We start from the raw sequence: 22,589 nt of genomic DNA, 5'->3' as shown, positions 1-22,589 counted from the left end.
GTATTTTACTTTTAAATAAAATAACGTCACTTGTATAGCCACATATGTGCAACTTTAGATAGACATAAAGACACTTGTATGCTTTACTCCACTACCCTTTCCTGACAGCTTCAGTTACTATTCAGGAAACATTTTTCTACCCTCTGATTTATTGTCATGGTTTCAGAGTGTACAGTGCATAATGACCTTATCCCTACAAGAGAAACTTTCACTTTTTTAATCTTGACTTAGAAATACGAGATGTTTACCTATTTTTGTAATATTGGACTACCCTTACACATTTGTACCTCTATTGCATAAATTCATGGTAGTCAGAACATTATATGTTATCAACTTTCATTTATGTATGTATTTATCGACTTTCATTTATGCATCTATGCATTTAATAAAACCTTCTCTAAATACACGACATCGGGAATGCTATCTCTGCAGAGCAGGGACGCAAATCCTGTTAATAAGAATTAAATTACAGAGTTTTTAAATTAATGCGGGGGGAGTCAATACATCAAATTACATCAAATTCAATACATGTGTCAAATGTCCCTGCATTGCCCACTAGATGGGGCCAAAAGCTAAGCTGGTAAAATGAAACTCTACCGGATGCTGTACTGTTTTTGTGTTGTACACGTTTGTACCTTTATATACAGTCTATGGTTTGTACACGGCATGGCAAGGTTTATGGTCTTTACGAGAAGCATGGGGCCGTTTAATGTCTTTGTGAAAACTGGCAAAGGATAATGAAGTACTTATGCAAGTTATCTAGAATGTGAAGATCACCACAATTTAATAAAACGTTAAGGGTTTGCCTTCCGTCACATCTACATGGCCAAACATGGGGTTACCACAAACACATGTTAAAACATATGCATCGGGTCACTTCTCGGACTGCGGTTGTGGTCGAACATTGTTTATAAAGCAAGTACTTCTCGGGATATGAAAACAGGAAATAATAACATTGTGGCGAGAACGCGCACGGCGCCGCCGCCCATGAGTGCTCGACCCTGCGTGCACTCAAAGAAAGAAATCCTCGACGCCATCTTGTTTCCAGTCGACAACGATAACAAATCCCGTCCAACAACAGGAAGTCTCTTTTTTATCGCTCGCGGCGAGTAGTCAATGTCCACTGCATGGACAATATAAGTATATTCATGTCGACCACTCTATGTTGTACCCACCAGAAGCCCCTATTTAAAAATAACTCAACGCACAGTAGCCTACGTTGTTACCATAGGTTGTTACCTAATGGCGCCTGGTCTCTCCGGTTGCGCCCCTCTCCCCTCACAGCTCAAAGCCCGCCCACAAATACTAGCTGCATGATGTCATCGGAAACCAACCAACCATTTTTTTTATTTTTAAATGAACCATTTATTTGTGATCAATGGTTCCCACCATCTGTGCGTCTTTATCTTAAATTGAAATAGGAAATATCATCTTCAAACCGAAAACGCGATGGGCACAACAAGGGTCATGGATAAATGTTATCCTCTCCGAAACCGACAGTAATCTTTTTTTTCATCGATGCATCCTCCAGAGCCGAAACATCTCCGTTTAGAAGCGGGTGATAGTGGCTCGAACAGGCCATGTTTTACCTCCGTCGTCCCCTAAGTTTATTTCAAACAACCCGACTGCCTGTGCACCAGCAGTTGCAGCGGTCCTGCACAACTGCGCATGCGCGGGGGGATGCGGTTTCGGGTGGGGGAGGGTCAATAATAAATGGAAACGATGAGAACATCCTCTCTCAACATATGATGTCAAAGGGATTTCTCCCGACATATTTCTGGAGATTCAACAGTAACCGACTTACCACAACAATACACCTGTCTGAAACATTGCTATAATTATTAGTTGTCAACAATTCCAGCTTACGTTTAGTTAAATGCTTGTTAAATAAATAAAAAGGGTTACAAGTACATTATAGAGTTACTTACTGATGGTTGCATTAAACAGACAACATATACTTAATATTTTACATTTTGATAACACAGTAAATTCAAACGTTCGCAAGCCTAATAAATGAGAGTGATTGATGTAAGTCTGTTTATCCCACCTTGTTATTTGCACTTGCACGGTGTGAATAGCACCAACAAATAGGCTTAGTGTGTGTGTATGGTATATGACATGTTCAATAATTTCGTAGCCCTGTATGGTATGTTTTCTTTGTCCTTGGTATAATCTTATTTTGGTCAGTGTTTCATGGGCTACCCTTTCCTAGCATCAGCTCAATATACAACATGCTTCTCTTGTGTAAGGGGTTACATAACAGCTTAGTCTCCTCCTGCATTGGGTAGCGGATTTACGTGCTCCTTTTCAACTAAGGCAGTGGGAAATCAAGGATTCGTGTTCAAAACAACCACATTTTTAATGTTGTAAACTTAGATAAGTTTCAATTATTCACATGGCAGAATTAATAAACATCTACTGTGGCCATCTCAGTCCAATTGCCATCATAGTTTGATAATGGACACACAAACAGACATAAACTCAATTAATCAAAAGCATTGCAGTGAATACAAAAATATAAACTGGCTCCGTTTTGTTAAAGCATTATTAACCCTTTCTCCCTGAGACGAAGAAGAGGAAACAGTATAGGAAACAACAGTAGGCTACATTCAAACAAAACCTCCTGATTGAAAACATCCCCACATCTGACTTCACTTTCATCAGATGATCGTGAAGATTACAAGGGAATTCATCTTTACACATCACATTACACTCTAAGATTTCTATAAAGTTGTTTTTGATTAAATCCTAAAGAACGTCATCAAGTTTAATATCACTTAAATTATTTATTATGCTAAGGTCCCAATTTACTTCTAATCCTTGACGTTCTGTCCGTTTGACAAGCATTTTCTAAAGATTGCGGGCGGCACAATGTAAATCCAGAGACAGAAATAGCAGTCTTGAGGAATCACAGTCGTGTACGCGCATAGAGCACGGTCACGTTGCCCCTGTGAAATTGGAAGGGTAACCCCGCAGTATGTGGAGGCGGAGCCCGGGTTTAGCGATGGGCAGGGAGGGGGGCTCGTGGGGGAGGCGGAGTCTCGGCAGTCCTGGCAAGGCCGCCATTTTTGCAAAGGGAAAAGAGACTGGTTTGAGGGGATCTAATTTCTAAAAGTCGCCGATGACTAGGGTGCAGTTTTAACGATTTTGAATAGATTTCGAGTCATATTTGGGTCATCTCGTAGAACAAGGAAGCCAGGGATTTTTCACAGCAAAAAACTCTTTAGACGACAACTTTATATACAAACATTTTAAAGCTTTGCTAGGGATCCGCAGTGTGTGGACAGAAGTATTGTTTTGGTTGTGGAAGCTGTGTGGAAAGCGACGGGGGTCTAACCCAGGTCCCCTTATTCGCTATTCAGATCATCCAGAGTGGACATAAAACGGTAAGTAAACTGCTATAAGTACTAGTTATAGGGTGAGCACAAATCCGACCTGGAAGGCTATTGTTGGCTTTAGTTAGCTGGCTAGGCTCATCATGCTGATGCTGGCTAACGTAGTTGTAGTATCAGCTGAGTTTAGCTTGCTAGCTAGCCGAGCAACACTGTTAGTTCAGGGGTCTGTATGTGTTTTGTACTTTATTTTTACGTTTGCCTTGATAACCTATTAAAAACGGCTTACTAATTGAGCAAGTTTTTTAATTAAAGTGGCAAGTTGGCAAGCGTAACGCCAGGAGACCTCTTGCTAACTAGCGCATGCTACTAGCTCAAATTAGCTTGACACAGACCGAGCAGTGCATTGACTCCTATTTGAAAGTGTGGTGATACACAAACGTCATACACATGTATCGGGTCAATATTATGTACAGCTCGTATTAATGTATATAGTTGTTTGCTAGAAATAACACTGAATACACATTCACGTATTGGTAACGTAAAACGAAAATGCTGCAATTAGATTAATGGCTGTCCCATAGCCTAACGTGTAACGTCTTTGCCACAGCATACAGTCTCGGTCAACAACAGTTTACATTGCCAGCAGTGAACTTGCCTTTAAAAATACGACACAATATTATTACTCACACTTTGACTATAACCATGAGGCGACACGCTTGGTGTTTAGTTGGACCAAGATACACTGCGGATCATATTGCGCACGGTTTCTACCATTTTAGTGTAAATAATGTGACCTCTTAAAAAAACGTGACCCGCTTTATTGCTAACCAGTTAATTTATGTCTAAGGACCTTGCAGCTGACCGCAAACGCGCATGTTCTTTTTTGACACCTCCTGTTACTTGATTACAGTATTTGCATCGTTGTCACCCAGTATTAACACAGTACATTTACAATTAGTTACCAACTTGAATTAGTCGTGGTTGCTCCCACCCTGCTTAACCAGAGCACGGGACATTATTTCCGTTCAGTGAAATGTCATTCAAAGCCAGGGAACAATGAGTTTTTACATGCATGTAAACAAATCTATGAAGGTGTTTATTCTAATATACCTCAGTGGACATAACCAGCTGTTAAAATAGTTTAGATGTCTAGCTACATTGCGCAGTAATCTCGTAGACAACAGAGTTTATATGGAATTGTATTTATGACGAGATGTAATCGATAATAGACCCAATGTCAAACAAGACGCTTGTTTGGTTGTAATCGGACTAAAAAGTCAATTTCAAGATCACTAGATTCTGGGTGTATAGGGTTCAAATGTTGCAAGCATGGGGGAGGGGGTGTTACATTTGGGTATCTCACCCCAGTCATACAATTTGTAACTCCATCTCGAATGGCAACCCCTAGCCATGCCATGAACTATCGCAATTGTTTCATGTGACCTGAAACTAACACACGTATGCATGTACAAGCGGATACATTTGGCCCGAAGCAGTTATCTGTCAACGCTGAAGTTGTCGCTCTTTCCTGTCTGTGACGAGCAGAGCAATAATCCACTTCTTTCGTGTCGACACTAGCCTACTTTGCTAACTTTAGCCCTCTACGCATTATGTCGTTAGCCCATGTTCGATACCGCTAGCTTTGTACTATACACAACCGGTCGCTGTGGCCTGTTATTTACGGATCTAAACAGAAATTCCAGGTTACTTTGTGTTGAACGCTGTTTCGTTTGCTTTCTGCATAACTGTTACAACGTACACATAAATGCGCCTTGTGCTCCGATTGTTTCGCTACTCCGAATGCCAATAAACGTAGCCTGCTACATTTTCAGAGGCCATTGCTAGCCGATTAGCTTACTGGCTTCGCTGTCGACGAATTCACAAAAAACCCTAATGGTAACAACACAAACTGTACCGACAGAGTGATACTTAAGGTAGAGTGTATGAAAGAGGCGATTGAATGCATTCTTGGGGATTTTCCTCCCATGGCGAGGCTCCCCTGGCCACACGATTGTCTCGCCGTCCTGAGAAAAGCGCTATGAAAATGGCGACAGCACCAGGGTGTTGTGGAAACATAATGGCAACGCTGTAGCCTCCACACCCCTATCGGCAGGACTGACTGCAGCGCCAACACACTCACTGGGAAGCAACTACACAACACATGCTTTTTATTTCAGTAGGGTTTAAACATAACAATAACGTCGACAACTTTAGCCCATGCCTTGATAATAATGCCCTTGTTAGCTTGTCAAAGTGACAAGCACTTACGCTGTTGTGCCTTATTCCCATAACGAATAACATAGTATCCCTGTAACATGCGTCACGGTTTATGCTATTGCTCGTGTTAGTGTTGTAATGCTGGATGATGGGTAATGACGTTTATTTTCAAAAATAAAGTAAGACAGATGCTGCAACATATCTTTAAGAGAACATTCATGCCTCTGTGCAGCAGTAAATTGCACAAACATAATCCTTTGTCTTATTTACTAATTAATGGTCATGTATGCCCTTCAGCGATATAAATTCACTAATTGTATTGAAAGACGTTTCGATGTGAGCTGGTTAGTAATGATGAGTAAATATTGCACTTAGAATTGTAATGTTTAACTACAAGGGTAGTTTGATGGTTGTAGTTATTGTCAATAGTACGATTTAAAGATTGAAATCAGTTGAATATTTAATTTGCTTTAGCGCTAGACTCAACCTAAACAAACATGATACATGTTATACTGGTACAAAAGCAGTACTAGTATAGCCTACCATTAGACAGTACTCAAAGGCCACAATAGTCATTCAAAAACATTGCCTTTCTCACATAAGATATTTGTCTTGCATATTCCCTCATCACAATCCAAAATAATAGGAACTATAAAAAAGGGAATATTGTTTAAATGCTTTGGTCGAGAAATTCATGTTTAACTAACGTGCCATCTACTATCACTATGTTAAAATCATTATTATATTAATTGAGGGATCCCAATCAAAGCCAGTTTCCAGGGTAGCAAGCCTGTGGGCTCTGACAAAGCCCTTTTTTGCCTCAGCTGTCCGTTCCTCCACGTCACCCTGTGGGACAAACTTTGGCACTTTTTTCAGCTGAAAAAGGTCTGTTCGTGTTAGTGGTGTTTTTGTCTCTTCTCCTCCTGGTCACTTCTGTGAAGAGAAAGAAAAGTGCATAGTTGCTGTTGCACATTGAATCTCAAATATGCTTATTTTGTAGTTCAAACTATGAACAACTTACATATAATTTACATGACTGAAAGGCGCTGCTTACCTCTGAGTGTGGGTGAGGTTGCTGTAATGTTGCCAATCATAAGTGTCAGATTAATGTTTTATCAAAAGTGCTTATTTAACTTAAGCACTTGTCAGTAGCAGGATTAATGCAAGGCTTCTAAACCACTGCAATCAATTTTCTGTAAATATGCAGAGCAAATATTTAGTTCTTCTATTCATTGAGGGTCTTTGTAATGTTAAAATTAAGTTCAGCTGCCTGTGGATATAGTTTACATAATAGTAATTGCCAAAGGGTCTTCTCTTATGTGCAGGATTTATTACTACTAGGTGAGTGAAAGGGCCCTACGGTGCCTAATCAGTCTCTGCTACATAATACACAAATCCCCAGCCATCTTGTTCTTCCCTGTAAAGGAGCAGAGGTCTCTGCTCTGATACTCACTTATTTGTACCCTTCTGTCGACAAGCAGGGTCTCTACAAATCTTGAAAGTTTTCAAAACACACCTATTGACATACATATTTGGTATCTCCTTGTGAGCTAGTTAAACATCAAATCATATGGTCGAAACATACAATTAAAGTTAATATTAACAACGGGTACAATTAACAAAGCAACAATACTTGGGTATAAAGGAATCCTGTTGAATATCTTTTTGTAATCACATTTATAGGTAAAATTCAACAGAGGTATTTAATGCCTGAGAACATCTGATTGTATGTACCTTGAAAGGGCTGTAATTTTAATCTGTATGAACCCTCTACATCATTACCTTTGCGATCGACCGGTGCCCAATACGTCGATCGACGTATTGGGCACCGGTCGATCGCAAAGGTAATGTGGGTAGATCGCATGGCATTGAAAAGGTTAGCCTATCATCCATCCTGACTAGGGATGCACGATAATTATCGGTCCGATATTAGGAATTATGACGTCACCCCGATAAACCCGATACCAGTATTAATAGCCCCGATAATATACAATATATTTTTTGGGGGGGAAAAGAAAAAAATACTGCGGTGTGGGTGGATTGGGATGAGGGGCGCTTGTTTTTCACTCGGCTCCTCCCGTTTTGCCAGTACTGTGGTATTAGTGGTTTAGGAAGAGGGGAGTTCTTCACAAATCCAGCGCTCCCTAATACTTCGAACCTGACCAGTCACCTGAAACATCGCCATCGCTACGATGGTGTGTTAAAAGCGTACGAAGACAATAATACAATGCAAAGTGTGCGTGTGCGCGCGTTGGAGCTATGTGCAACTCAAGGCATATGCTCGAACCGGAGCTGCCTGGACGCTGCAATCATGTTGCGCACTATCCGTGCTGAGTGTGCTGACTTTTCGTACAATGTCCCACTGTCTGGCTTCCTGCATAAAGTCAAGTGCTCGGCGCAGTTGTGGCGAAATGTCGCTCCTCTGTTTTCATTTAAACAGCTCCTTATATCCGTTAGCGCAGCTAGCTAGCACCAGATGCTAACAACAACAATGCACGTAAGGTCTCTCTCTTGCTCGCTCGGGCCACACATGCACACATCCTCCCGGTCCTCCAGATGGCCAGTCGGTGCCTGCCGGTGAGCGTGGAAGTGTGGTCTGCCACAAGCGGGCGGCAGGAGAGGGGCTGCATCAGCTTGTAGATGGTATTTTAAACTCGATGCGCTCTGAAACTACGGGGCGGCCAAGGAAAAAAATACACATGCGTTAATCGCGTTAAAATAATTAGTGGCGTAACATTTTTTTTATTATCGGTCTTGAGAAGCAGGAAGTTATCGGTATCGGTTTCAAAAATCCTGACTATGGCATTTGCCACTTGATTGACGTACAAGTAAGCCAGTCTGAGTTGTATTGTGCCATATGGGTTCATGCAGTTATGCGGGGGCCTCACCTCCTCATCTGAAGCGCAAATGCGGCGCACTATTATGCGCTTATGCGGCGCAATTAGTGTAAGCGCGCCACAGTTTACCCCCCGTTTAGTCCACTAGCACCCCTCCCTGCTCGCGGCACAGATTGGGCAGGGGCGGCACACGCGGTAGATAATTTGGGCGTGGTCATTTTAAAAGTAGCTCCCAAGCTGAAAAAGTGTTGGCACCCCTGCTCTACATGATATTGAAGTGTAAAGCATTAAATACCTGACTGTCTATATGTGTGCCTGGTTGCCTTGAGCAGTGTTTGCTCGCCTTGTTGACAGAGACGGTGACGGGAGTTGAGCTGCCACTTCCCCTCTGCCATAGGGACAGGGCACTCTGACAGGCAGCTGGGACTCATAGCAGTCCCTGATGACACACCTTTCCTCTCACCCTTACACCTACACAGACTCTCATACACACATTCATCGAAAGAGCTAGCACAGAACTATTTTATTTTTTCAGTCTGCTCATCTAAGGGAGACGATAAACAAGTCAAGCATGTGCACAGGATGTCTATTAGTGTATTGACATATTGACAGGGCAGATGAAGGCCACAGCTCACTCTCTTTGTACTTGTAGTTGCTCCCCTTGTTATTGTGCTCTTCCCAGTCTCTAGACAATAAACTCTCATCCCTGAAACAGTAGCACCTCTGTGCAGGTAAATTGTTTGTGTGTGTGTCTCTCTGCAGATACACACCACACTATATGGGGTTAAGCTGTGGGGCTGTGGCCTGGTCTCCAGTGATCTCACTTGTGTGGTACCCAGACCCTGAGCGACCCAGTAACAAACGGCCTGGCTCTGGGGCCCAAACCAGTCATGTGGTATCCCAGCTGGGAGGAGAAGCAGGGCTCAGGTGACCTGTTTTTGTGCTGCTAGCTGGGCCGTAACAGATCCTTCTTTAAACTAGCAAGCTGCCTCCCCGACAGGGGCCTTCAGCTCCCCTACACCTCCCTAACATCCTTCCTGTTCCTTCACCTGTGTTACAATAGCATTCATGGGTTGTAGCTAGGGGTGTAACGGTTCACAAACATTTCGGTTCGGTACGTACCTCGGTTTTTTGGTTTCGGTACGTTTTCGGTACAGCAGAATTTTTGTTCACAAAACAAAACATATTTTTAATTTATCCTTTATTTATCCAGGAATGTCCCATTGAGATACAAGATCTCTTCTTCCAGGGAGTCCTGATATATATTTTTTTATTATTATTATTAAACTGTGAATAATGTATTCACTCAAATAAATACAAAATATAATAAAATTAGGGATGCACGATAATTATCGGCCCGATAATTATCGGTCCGATATTAGGAATTATGACGTCATCCCGATAAACCGATAACAGTATTAATAGCCCCGATAATATACAATATTTTTTTTGGGTAAAAAAAAAGAAAAAAATACTGCGGTGTGGGTGGATTGGGATGAGGGGCGCTTGTTTTTCACTCGGCTCCTCCCGTTTTGCCAGTACTGTGGTGTTAGTGGTTTAGGAAGAGGGGAGTTCTTCACAAATCCAGCGCTCCCTAATACTTCGAACCTGATCAGTCACCTGAAACATCGCCATCGCTACGATGGTGTGTTAAAAGCGTACGAAGACAATAATACTGTGTGTGTGTGTGTGTGTGTGTGTGTGTGTGTGTGTGTGTGTGTGTGTGTGTGTGTGTGTGTGTGTGTGTGTGTGTGTGTGTGTGTGTGTGTGTGTGTGTGTGTGTGTGTGTGTGTGTGTGTGTGTGTGTGTGTGTGTGTGTGTGTGTGTGTGTGTGTGTGTGTGTGTGTGTGTGTGTGTGTGTGTGTGTGTGTGTGTGTGTGTGTGTGTGTGTGTGTGTGTGTGTGTGTGTGTGTGTGTGTGTGTGTGTGTGTGTGTGTGTGTGTGTGTGTGTGTGTGTGTGTGTACGCACTATCCGTGCTGAGTGTGCTGACTTCTCCTACAATGTCCCGCTGTCTGCTTCCTGCATAAAGTCAAGTGCTCGGCGCAGTTGTGTGGATAGAGCGCTCCTCTGTTTTCATTTAAACAGCTCCTTATATCCGTTAGCGCAGCTAGCTAGCACCAGATGCTAACAACAACAATGCACTAAGGTCTCTCTCTTGCTCGCTCGGACCACACGTACACACACCCTCCCGGTCCTCCAGATGGCCAGTCGGTGCCTGCCGGTGAGCGTGGAAGTGTGGTCTGCCACAAGCGGGCGGCAGGAGCAGGGCTGTCAGCATCAGCTTGTAGATGGTATTTTAAACTCGATGCGCTCTGAAGCTACGGGGCGGCCGTGGAAAAAAAATACACATGCGTTAATCGCGTTAAAATAATTAGTGGCGTAATTTTTATTATCGGTATCGGTCTTGAGAAGCAGGAAGTTATCGGTATCGGTATCGGTTTCAAAAAACCAATATCGTGCATCCCTAAATAAAATAAACATTAAGGTGCAGCATTTCGATGAACTGAAATAATCTGTATTTGAACTTTACTGTACTAGTACTCACAAAACATAAACTATTAGTTTTGGGTTTTTAATTATTATTAAACTGTGAATATTCACTCAAATAAATACAAAATATAATAAAATGAACATTAAGGTGCAGCATTTCGATTAACTGAAATAATTTGTATTTGAACTGTACTGTACCTAAGCAGCCAGTTTGACATTAGGACTTGCTTGTCATTGTATTTTCATGTTTTTTAAAGAAAGATGAACTTGTCCACATTGCTTGCTGAAAGGGCAGATCTGCAGGCACTAACAATGTCTCCTGCTCAGTGTGAGAAAAAGTTATTAGAGAGTACTTGTCCATGGACAAGTGAGTTTGGCAATTTACTTGTCCGAATACATTTTTCACTTGTCCAGAATGGACAAAAATTGGGGCCACTGGAATCTTCTTCTTCGTCATCGTATTTTACATTTTCCCACGGTTTTTATGACACCGCTAACGTAAGTGAGCGGTAAGAGTTGACTGCATCACACATAGGGTTGGGTATCGTTTGGATTTTAACGATTCCGGTTCTGCTTTTCGATTCCGGTTATTTTTGGTTCTCGATTCCGGTTCTTTGAGAGGGTAAATAAGTCCCATGACAAACTGGGAGAAAAATATATTTATGAAAACATTAAGTCAAATCTGTATTCCTATTTACAAATCACTTCATACTGTTGAATTTCTTACGGTTATTGAATACAATTATATAAAAATAATCTCTGCATTGTTTAGTTAGTTCTGCAGTGGTGCAGTTTGAGAATGTACAATTGGCCCAGTCTCCTCTGATGTTACACTGCAACCTGCCTGTGAGACAGAGTCCAACCACACATGTCCAACACATAGGACATAACCTAATAACAATAATAACACATTATATTTATAGCCTATAGGCCTAGCGCTTTTCTACAACTCAAAGACGCTTGCACATGCTGCAGCTGCCCAGCTGCTCACTGTAAAAGTAAATAAATAGTATTTTCATTTCAATAATGTACTTTCTATACCCTGCTTCATAAACAATACTGACATCCCTGTGCTCCTCCGTGTCTGGGGGTCCGGGGATGTGAGGACAGCGTGAGGACACAGACAGGGAGGCTGCTTCACTTCATAAAGGAAATGGTGGTCAATATTAACAACACAGGAGTTAAAACGCTTAATAACCTTCATTACGTGTTAGAGAAAGAACATAAGATAGTTTGACAAAGATGAGGCTGTTAAACGGGCAGCGGATCCGCTGTGTGTAGAAAGAGAGAGAGAGAGAGACACTGAGCTGCACCGTGCAGCGATCAGCTGATACGGAGCATAGAGAGAGAGAGAGAGAGAGAGAGAGAGCTGCAGTCCGCGGGGCCTCGCTTCCTGTCCTCACAACTCTTATTAATCCCGGTACCGGACAATTGTTATTTGTTCCTACTCGGAACCGAGTTTTGCTTCCCAACCCTGCCACTGTGCTACACTTCCCGCTCCGCCCCGCCCCCGTCTAACTGTACAGAAAGCGGCGAGATGCATTTCCTTAGGAATCGACAAGCAGAACCGAAACTAACACTTCTAAATGAACAATGGCGGACACGTACAATTTGCGAATGAGTTCTGCCTTTTGTAAACTGAATTTATCAATAAATCAGGCCGAAAAATGTCACTTGTCCACCGGACAAGTCAATTGAAAGATCTACTTGTCCGATATTGTAAATAACACGTCCCGGACGGTGGGACGTGTACTTTTCCGCCCACTGCTGCTGTGGAGAACACCCTCTCGCTAGGGACAAAGGTAGCAGATACAGCCAGGTAGCGCTTTACTAACATGGCAACATAAGAATATTTGGCGTTTGTAATAGCTTTGGCTCGGTCTGAACTTTCTGCGAGTGGTGGAGGCTTAAATGCTAGTGGGAGTTGGGTTTGCACTTCAGTCTTTTTTATTTTGGTACCGGTGATATTCACGTTCGGGTGATGCCTTTTCAAGAGTGTGCAAGTTTGATGTATTGCCAGCCGCGTAATAGGGTTGCCAGAAACTGACCATGATCAAAATCGATTATTCGGCAGCCCTGGCGAATAATAATCGATTATTCGCCCCCTCTTTTTACCTTCCGCTTTGTTCATCTTTAGTCGCACGTGTGAGGGAGAGGGGGGGGGTGGGGTCGGTGTGTAGCGTGCTGCAGCAGCAGTCTGCTCTGCACGCAGGCTTCCTCCAAGTTTACAGTAAAACAAACTGGTGGTGTGACCAATGGCCATTTACAATTATTAATACTATTACTATTATTATTATTAGCATATATATACACATATATACATTTTAGTTGAACAATGCCGACAAACAGCCTTGGTTCGGTCCACCTGTCTTTGTCCGTCATCCTTGTACGTAACTGAGAAACCAAAATGTTCCCAAACCGGAGACTTCAATGATGCTGGAGGATTTTCGAGCTCAACTTTATCTGCGTTCGCCATTAATTTTCGACAGTTCCTCAAATTACTGACTACATTTGAACGCATCCCTCTGACCAGCTCTCATAGTATGCCCTCTCATCCAATGAAATGACCTGCTCGCTCTATGACGCATTGAACCCAATGTGAGCAAATTACTCTGAATGCTGCGACGCAGAGATTACTGAGACCTGAGATTACTTCCAAAAAGTTGTTCACGTTCTCAATTTTTTACGTTTAACGTTATATTCGTTCGGTACACACCTGTACCGAACCCGAAGGGCCCGTACCGAATAATTTCGGTACGTGTACCGTTACACCCCTAGTTGTAGCACAAGCTAGAATAAAGAGATGTGCCATCCAGAGTTTCCGTTAGCCGGTAATTACCGGACTTTGACCGGTAAAATATGCTGAAGCCCGGCAAATCTAAATCTCTCCGGTCAAAATGTCCGGTCAAAATAATTTTCCCTTTGCACAATACTGCATCAGTTCTAATTAGTGGTGCACGATAATTATCGGTCCGATAATTATCGTTCCGATAATGGGTAAAAAAAAAAAAAAAAGATACTGCAGTGTGGGTGGATTGGGATGAGGGGCGCTTGTTTTTCACTCGGCTCCTCCCGTTTTGCCAGTACTGTGGTATTAGTGGTTTAGGAAGAGGGGAGTTTTTCACAAATCCAGCGCTCCCTTCTCATGCCTGGCTGTGACGTAAATGGTGTGCAGCCGTGAAGCCAGGACAGTAAACAAACATGTCGTCGGTAGTATGGGACTATTTCAAAGTTTCAGAGTTGGATAGTTTGCTTGCTATTTGTATTAACAAATACAAAGCAGAAGTTCCACGAGGAGGGAAAAAGGCAACGAGCTATAATACTTCCAACCTGATTAGTCACCTGAAACATCGCCATCGCTACGATGGTGTGTTAAAAGCGTACGAAGACGCCTGCGCTGCTAAACTAACGGCGAATCTAAAGCCAGCTGCAAAGGCACCGGGGCTTTTACCTATCGCTATCGACGAGGCTTTTGAAAAAGCCAAGAAGTTTGCCAGAGACGACCCCAGGGTTAGTTTTGTTCATAGTAGTAATGCTCATGTCATTTGCTCACTACTAGTCTTTTTTTTACCACCAGGTGTGGAAAAACTACAGGTACATTTAATATATATATTATTATCGGTTATCGGTCTTGAGAAGCAGGAAGTTATCGGTATCGGTTTCAAAAACCAATATCGTGCATCCCTAGTTCTAATGTCTTACATTTAATGTGGAGAAAGAGATGTCATGTATGGGTTGATTGTCCTTGATCTGTTGGTAATGCCACCGATGGGCATGTAAACAAATGCATAATGCATATACTCCTATACTTTGCGGCCTCACCCGGTTGCATAGCGACGCTTATTGTTTAGGTGTCTTGATAAGCAGGTAGTCATATCATTAGCTAGAACTAGCTAGATCTGATCGATATGGACATAAATGCGAGTGAAGTCTAATCTGACGGGAGAGAGAGATCAGCTGCTGCTGACGAGTCAACACGCAGCTCTGCATGATCACCTGCAGCGGTGAGCGGAGCAAAACACACACTTCAGGTTAGAAAATCACACTTAGCTATTTAAATTACCTCTCAAACTACCTAAACTAGTTATATATTTATTTTTACTGTCGGGTCACTGCGAGCTGCATGATACTGACGGGCTGTTAGGAGAGGGAGAGAGCGCCCCGTTTATTATTCCCGTGTTATAATAAATTACTGTACACTTTTGAATAATGTAGTTAATCTACTATAGGCCTAATTAGTTTATTTAATATCGAATCATATCAATTTGTTTTAAAGCAAAGAAGACCTTTGACCGGCACTTTTCTCATTTTGTCCGGAAGATTTAAACAGAAATGTTGACCGGCATGAAAAAATTCTAACGGAAACTCTGGTGCCATCAATGTTGGTGATGTAACGGCACTGCGGTCCAGGCGTGAAATTGATCCTTGAACATTGTTGTAATGGGACCTGAGTTGTTCTTACTGTTCTCTTGCCATGAAGATCCTGAGTTGCCTCAACCTATTTTCTCCTTACACACATGTACAGCTTACATTTTAGCTGCACATTACATTCTCCCTATGCTCGCTGTAATTAGATTACAGCTGCATATGTGTGTGCTCTGACATGAGATCAAGAGACAATCATATCGGCCTTCACAAGTTCAATCACAGTGTAATATCGTATACGTATGTCATTTGCAGATGTTAAAGGAATTCACTCTAGACCACACAGAGCCCGGCTGTGATACTCTGTAAGCGAGAGGGAGATGTAGAGATCATGCCCCAGGGGTTCTCCCGAACCGACATTACTTCGACTACAGGAGGGCTGCCCCATCATTGCTGCCAGATCCTGTTCCTACTGACTTTAACTCACCCAGTCCCCTGGCTGTTTGAACTGAGCACAGAGGATTTAGTTGTGCATTTGTACTGTCCTTTGGATGTTGTATTACATCTCACCACATCACAAACATATAAAAACATGCAGATAAAACACGTGGTAGCCTGTTGTGATTCACCTTTAAGTTGCAGGCTCAGTGAAATGATCATGTAATGTAGCTGCTGAAACCTCCTAAATGTTGCTGTCTTCTCATCATCTGACTCCTAAATTGCCTGATCTTTACAGTCTGCCGAGTATTGGCTTTCACTCTCAACTGCACAGGTCCTTTTGTGGCCACAAAAATAGCTTGGGTGGACGCTCACATCCATATCCCCTGCTGTATTGATGTATGACTTCACCTTCAGTGCTTCCAGTGCAGAGGGTGTGCAGGCAGCCATGGGCACACCGATTCATAAAGGACAGGGCACTGTGGGTACCGTGAAACAGAGGGCCAGGCCCACATTCCATCTGGGTCATGTATCCTGTGTACATTACTGTATTTCTATGAGTTTGTATGTTTGAGTCATTGCAGCCGGCTACTAGGACGGTGTGAAGTCACATCAGCTCGGAGAAGGGGGGGATTCAGTTGGAATCCCTCATTTTCTGTTGCTCCTCCTTCTTATCGGAAAACATAATCTGCGACTTGACTGTTAAAACCAAGAATGAAAACACTTACACATTCAGAGCAGTAGTAATAAACCGAGGAGAGAGGAAAGCTGTTGTCTGTAGCGGCACGTTTTTTTTTTAGTGTGGTTATGTGGATTTTCCCTCTCTGCCTTTAGTTCGGTCTTAAAAGGATAGTTATTCCCCACACAATGACGTGACTGTGTCCCTGTGCTGAGAGGGAAGGAGAGACTGGGCTACGCTATGTGCTCCACTCCGCCACCCAGAGTCCATCCAGGGTCTAGGCTGTCAGACAGACCCCATGTACACCTCCCCCACCCCGCTGCCCTCTGAAATGGAGGGGCTGTGGATGATTTCTAAAGCTCCCTACAGTGCGAGGAAATATGCCCAGAGCATGAGTGCATGAAAGGTGAACGGTTTTATAGAAAAGAGACGTGCTGCCAACCTAAACCATCCTGTAGCATGTTTGACTATTGTCCACTCTCCTACTCTCCCTCTTTTGTGTATGTTCCCCGTTTTCCTCACCCCCTCGCTTCTTATGGGTTCTCATAACAGCTTTGGATTTTGACTCTCCTGGGCTCCTTGTAATTAGGAACTGCGCCTGTGACACTCCCCTTTCCTTTCACGCTGCAATACAGTCTCAGGTTTATTTAGGAAATGCACAGAGGAGGGAGAGAAATCCGGCTGGGCGGGGTGAATGGGCACAGGAAGGGGGGCTGGTATTTTTTTTCCTTCTTTTCTTTGGCTGCGCTTCTGCAGGGTGATAGACGTCTCTTCTAGAGGAAGTAGGAGGAGCAGGCAGAGGCAGTCACAGCGCTGCTCAGATTTAGTCAGGAATGCTGCTGTACTGTACTTGTTTTTCTTTTTTCCACCCGTCTTTTGTCAGTCTTGACTATCTAGCTGCAGCGCACGTATGTTTGCAGACAGCTCTTCCTTTATAGGTGGAATGTTTGAAAGGACAGGGCAGGGGGTTATCTGTCTGTCTGTGTGTTTGTGCGTGTGTGTGTGTTGAGGGGGGTTAACACGAGCTTGTGTGTGCATTCCTTAGTTGTGACAGGAGGATTCACTGGATGAAGTGGAGACAAACCCAGTGGGAGAGGGACAACAGGCTGTATCGGAGGAAAGCCATTTCCCAGATCTAAAATGCAAGGGGCTTCTAAGATAATACAAAGAAGGGGGAGTCTGTCGTTTCTGTGTTTATGTCTAACAGGCCTTTCCTTGTTGAAGGGAATTGTTCTGGATACATCAGCTCCCATCATGAAATTCCTCTGCCTGTTATAAAGTCCAGTCACTGCACAACGAGTCAGACAATAATTTGTAGGGTGATCCCATCAGTCTCCCTGGCAAACACACATACACAAGGGGTCTTTTTCCCGCTATTAATTGGGTCTAGAGCTGACAGCTGTCATGTCTGTGAGCCTCTTTTCACACAGCTCACTTTTACCATTTAGGGAATCTTTTGTTGTGTTTTTTTCACATGTGAAATATGACTTTCCCTGACAGCTAACATGATAATGAAATAAAAGTTTCCTGGAGAGACATGTGTGTCTGCAGAGGAATTGGCTAGGCCAGAAGAATAGGCAGATGCTTTGCGTGTAGAGACTGGTCCTTGGTGTGATGGTGTGTTATTGCTTGCCAAGTATATGGAGTATGTCCCTCATAAATACATGACACACATCCCGGCTTTAAAACCCCTCTTCCATCTACATCCCGAGCCATGATCTGAGCCTTTGTTGGGCCCTAGTGTGCACCAACAGGCGGAGGTGTGACCTCCATGCTATTTTGTCTCGCCATTTGTCCCTCCCATTAATCCTGCTTATCAACAGAGCTCTCCGTATCAGGGGCAGGCACACTGACACATATGCTCCCGTCTGGTTTCCCATCAGACACAAATACATGGCTTAATATTCCCATCAATAGTATTGCTAGTGTAATGTATAAGTTATTAGTCCAGCCAATCTCTTACTTGGGGACAAAAGGGACACTACGTTCAACGCTGACACCTAATGCATTCTATTATTGATGATCTTACAACATTATTTTCAATTTGAATAGCTTGAGCTGTAAACAGTGGGAGGCTGTGGCTCAGTGGGTAGTGTGCTGGACTTGGAATCAGGGGGTAGCAAGTTTGAGTTCCACTGCAGTCAGCATGTCGTTGTGTCCCTGGGCAAGACACTTCACCCCAAATTGCTCCTGTGGGGGTTGTCCACAGTACTGAATGTATGTAAGTCGCTTTGGATAAAAGCGTCTAACAAATGACATGTAATGTAAAAAGTAAGCTGCTCTATCATTACAATATGCATTGTTTTAAAGATTTTCTGTGTATATTTTATTGGGAATAATGCGTGTTAGGGCTTAGAATGAAGCAGATCTCTTTAGTTGAAGGGGGAAAAATGGCCTCTGTGTGTTGTTGCGTTTTTCCTCCCTCCTTTCATGGCGGCTGGCTGCTCTGTGTTCTCTTGCTCCCCTTTGTGGAAGCTTTCTTACAGTGCAGCCTTCTTCATTCCTGGCAGATAGAGTGTAGAGGTCGCTTTAGCGCAGTTAACGTCGGCAGCTCAGGCTTCACCTTACAATACTGTATGCTCTCGCTTTTCACAAGTCAATACCTTTTGTAAGAGGGGAAATTCCTGCCATTCAATTCCCTGTCAAACACCGTTCTTGATCTGAAAGTATGACTAATGCATTGACGTGCTGGAAATACCCCGTTTTCACTATGATTTGTAATTTCACGTTTGCTAGATAATGCAGCTTACAATGCCTTTTGTGGTATGAAGGAAATTACACGTTGACAATCTGCTCATCAATTTATGCCAGCAATAATGCTTTCTATGCAATAGAAACTGATTTGTGTCTCTTTTGTGTTTTTGTTCAGGCCTTGTGGATGCACTTAGATGTCTGCAATGACTGCTGTGGCTGGCATGCCTCAGTGTTTTGGACTCCCATTCTGTGGACTCAGTAGGACAAGAACTGATCAGCAGAGAACGTCATGAGCATAGTCATTCCAGTAGGGGTGGACACAGCAGACACCTCATACCTGGACATGGCTGCGGGCTCAGAGTGAGTAACACACCAAGCCTTCACGTTTCACACCTTCTATGCCCCCTAACTCCCTCATCTTCTCCCCTCATTCATTCTTGCATACCATCTTTGGTGTTTGCCAGAAGATCAATTATACGACCACTGCTCTCATCTCTTACCCCTCTTTGGTTTGGCTGCACACATGTATCTTACACTCTTAGCAGATGTAATATGATTACATGTGTCTCCCTCTCTTCTGTATATCCAACACGCTCTCTCTAACGACTAAAGCAGCTATGGCTTCATTCAAATTCGGTTTACCCACACAGATCTCCTCTCCTACATTTACAAAGTTATGGGAAAAGAGTTGTTAGTTCATTGATTATACTTGCACTCAACTATAGCTTATCACATAGAAGTTCTCAGTATACAGCTATAAACTTTATCAGCCCATGTGGAACTGGCAGTAAGCCTAGAATGTAGATCCATGCCTGCCGGCTGTGTATTACACATTATGAAGTGTACTCAAGTTATCAGAAAACAGACCCTGGGTGCGCTGGAGCCGCAGTAAGAAAATATGCAACTATTTCAAATAAATTATCTGTTAAGGTAATGTTGCTGCAAAATGGCAGAAAATGCTATTTTTAGATTCTGAAAAATGCATATTTCCTTCTTTTTAGTTTTAGCTATATATATATATATATATATATATATAAAATGAATCTATTAGAATAGAGACTGCCTTGAACTTAGAGAGACATGGATGAACATGTATTACCTTTCTGACATTTTTAAGCTATAATTAAGAAAATAATTGCCAGATTCATCAATAATAGAATGAATTATTAGTGTCCGTTGTAGTGAGTGCACATCCAACAAAAGAATACTCGAGCAAGAACATTTAAAGTGACTTGGAGCCGTATATTCTGCAGATCTCCTTTGTGCTATGGCCTGCATACCACGTAGATAACATCATATTTGATCCTTTACTAATGCTTTAGCTTGATGTTTGCACATGTATATGCTGTATTGAGTCAGTGAAACAAAAATGGTGCATGGACCCATGGCAACAAGCTTCCTAATGCCCCTCCTCTCTGTTTCCTATGGTCTTGTCAAGGACATTGCCGTGACTTTTTTTTCTGGTCAAATAATTGAAGCGAGAGGTTCTCGTATGAAAGAATAACACACGTCATCAACTTGTGGAGGGGTTCCTGTCTCTTTAACAGAGAGAGAGCCCTCCCCTCGGCCTTCATCAGAGCTGTTGCAGAGACGACTTGTGTTGCCATGGCATCTGCTCCTTCCCCTCCGCACTGCGCAGGGCCCGTTGCCATGGTCACTGGCCTGAGTGACAGCTGGTCCTCACATAGACATGGGGTTTTAAATGGTCCCTTCGCGTCCCCCTGCCCCCCCTCCTCTGCTCCACGGAGCTCTGCTGCCACCGGGGGTAGGAGTAAGCCCTGACTCTCTCGCTCACTCTTTGTCTGCCCAAGCTCTGCATCCGATCGCCTGCTGCAGCTTTTTTCAGAAGCAGATACAAGCTTGGAGGGGGGTTTCCACCTGCTGCTGAGCAGGACCCATTCAGGCCAGAGGGACCGAGCGTAGCTGGACACGCACTCACGTCTCTGGAGAATTGTTAGAGTGCCAGCCGAGCCTAGAGTAGCAGGGCTGGTTACTCACCAGCAAAATATCATCACGTCCCTTCCACATCCCCCTGAAATCTGCAGCAGCGTGACCGGCTGTTGGCTAATGCAGTGTGTATGTGTCCACGGTGACACACAGCTCGCCGTGCGCACACACGGATGAGTACGTAGTGTTGCCATGGCAGCAAGTGGGAGCTCTTTAGGAGCGAAGGCGTTGCCTCTGGCTGTTTCAGCGCTGCTCTTTTCTCTCCTGCTGTTGATCTCTCCTGCTGTTGATCTCTCTCTATTCTCAACACTCGTCCACTCTGCCTCCTCACCCTCTCACAGCGGGTGTTCACGTTTTTAATGACATCTGTTCCTTGTTAAATACTCTTTGACTTGTACGAGCTATAAATAGTGCATACCTTGTAGGGCTGCACTTAGTAGTGTATGTTTTTTGTATTGTCCTCATGATGTCAACTTGAACAATAAACACATTAAGAAAGCTTTCAATATTGCAGTCGAGAGAATACTTTAGTACATTTTACATTCAAATGTTACAAGCATTTTATTTGTATTGGTCCCTTTTGTGTTTGTAGTAGGGCTGTCAAGTTAACGCGTTAATAACGCGCTAACGCAAACAAAAATTAACACCACTAATTATTTTAACGCGATTAACGCATGTGTATTTTTGTTTTCCTCGGCCGCCCCGTAGTTTCAGAGCGCATCGAGTTTAAAATACCATCTACAAGCTGATGCTGACAGCCCCGCTCCTGCCGCCCGCTTGTGGCAGACCACACTTCCACGCTCACCGGCAGGCACCGACTGGCCATCGGGAGGACCGGGAGGGTGTGTGTGTATGTGTGGCCCGAGCGAGAGAGAGACCTTACGTGCATTGTTGTTGTTAGCATCTGGTGCTAGCTAGCTGCGCTAACGGATATAAGGAGCTGTTTAAATGAAAACAGAGGAGCGCTCTATCCACACAACTGCGCCGAGCACTTGACTTTATGCAGGAAGCCAGACAGTGGGACATTGTACGAAAAGTCAGCACACTCAGCACGGATAGTGCAACATGATTGCAGCGTCCAGGTAGCTCCGGTTCGAGCATATGCCTTGAGTTGCACATAGCTCCAACGAGCCATCACACACACACACACACACACACACACACACACACACACACACACACACACACACACACACACACACACACACACACACACACACACACACACACACACACACACACACACACACACACACACACACACACACACACACACACACACACACACACAAAACCCAGGGGTCTGCAACCTTTTTGACCAAAAGAGCCATTTTGCTCCTATTTCCAAAAAAAATGTGAGCCGCAAAACACATTTCATAGTGTTGTATTGTTATATCAGACAAAAACTACAGTTTTTTTGCATTTATTATGCTATTTATTACATGATATAAAACTGTTAACCTCTAATAAGAAACAAAGAACTCTTATAAGGAGAATTAAAAATAATACACAGGCCTACTTTAAAATAAATTAAACACAGCACTTGGGGAGTCCTCTGCACATTTGAAGGGAAAAAAATATTATTA

The 22,589-nt window shown here is 43.3% G+C and overlaps 1 protein-coding gene across 7 annotated transcripts in view; it reads left to right on the top strand.

Annotated features, from left to right (window-relative positions):
• The first annotated feature begins 2,379 nt into the window (after window positions 1-2,379).
• Window positions 2,380-22,589, top strand: part of kmt2e (lysine (K)-specific methyltransferase 2E) — a 40,031-nt gene continuing 19,821 nt past the window's right edge. For all 7 annotated transcript variants that reach the window (XM_034112452.2, XM_034112456.2, XM_034112453.2 and 4 more), the window contains exons 1-2: window positions 2,380-3,386; window positions 19,232-19,416. In XM_034112452.2, the coding sequence (XP_033968343.1) occupies window positions 19,346-19,416 (71 nt within the window). In that variant the 5' untranslated portion in view covers window positions 2,380-3,386; window positions 19,232-19,345. The remainder of the gene's footprint in view (window positions 3,387-19,231; window positions 19,417-22,589) is intronic.

The sequence above is a fragment of the Pseudochaenichthys georgianus genome, chromosome 23 (assembly GCF_902827115.2).
Source record: "Pseudochaenichthys georgianus chromosome 23, fPseGeo1.2, whole genome shotgun sequence".
In the NCBI taxonomy this organism is placed as follows: domain Eukaryota; kingdom Metazoa; phylum Chordata; class Actinopteri; order Perciformes; family Channichthyidae; genus Pseudochaenichthys; species Pseudochaenichthys georgianus.
Note: the sequence above shows the minus strand (reverse complement) of the source record. Positions and strands in the feature narration are given on the sequence as shown.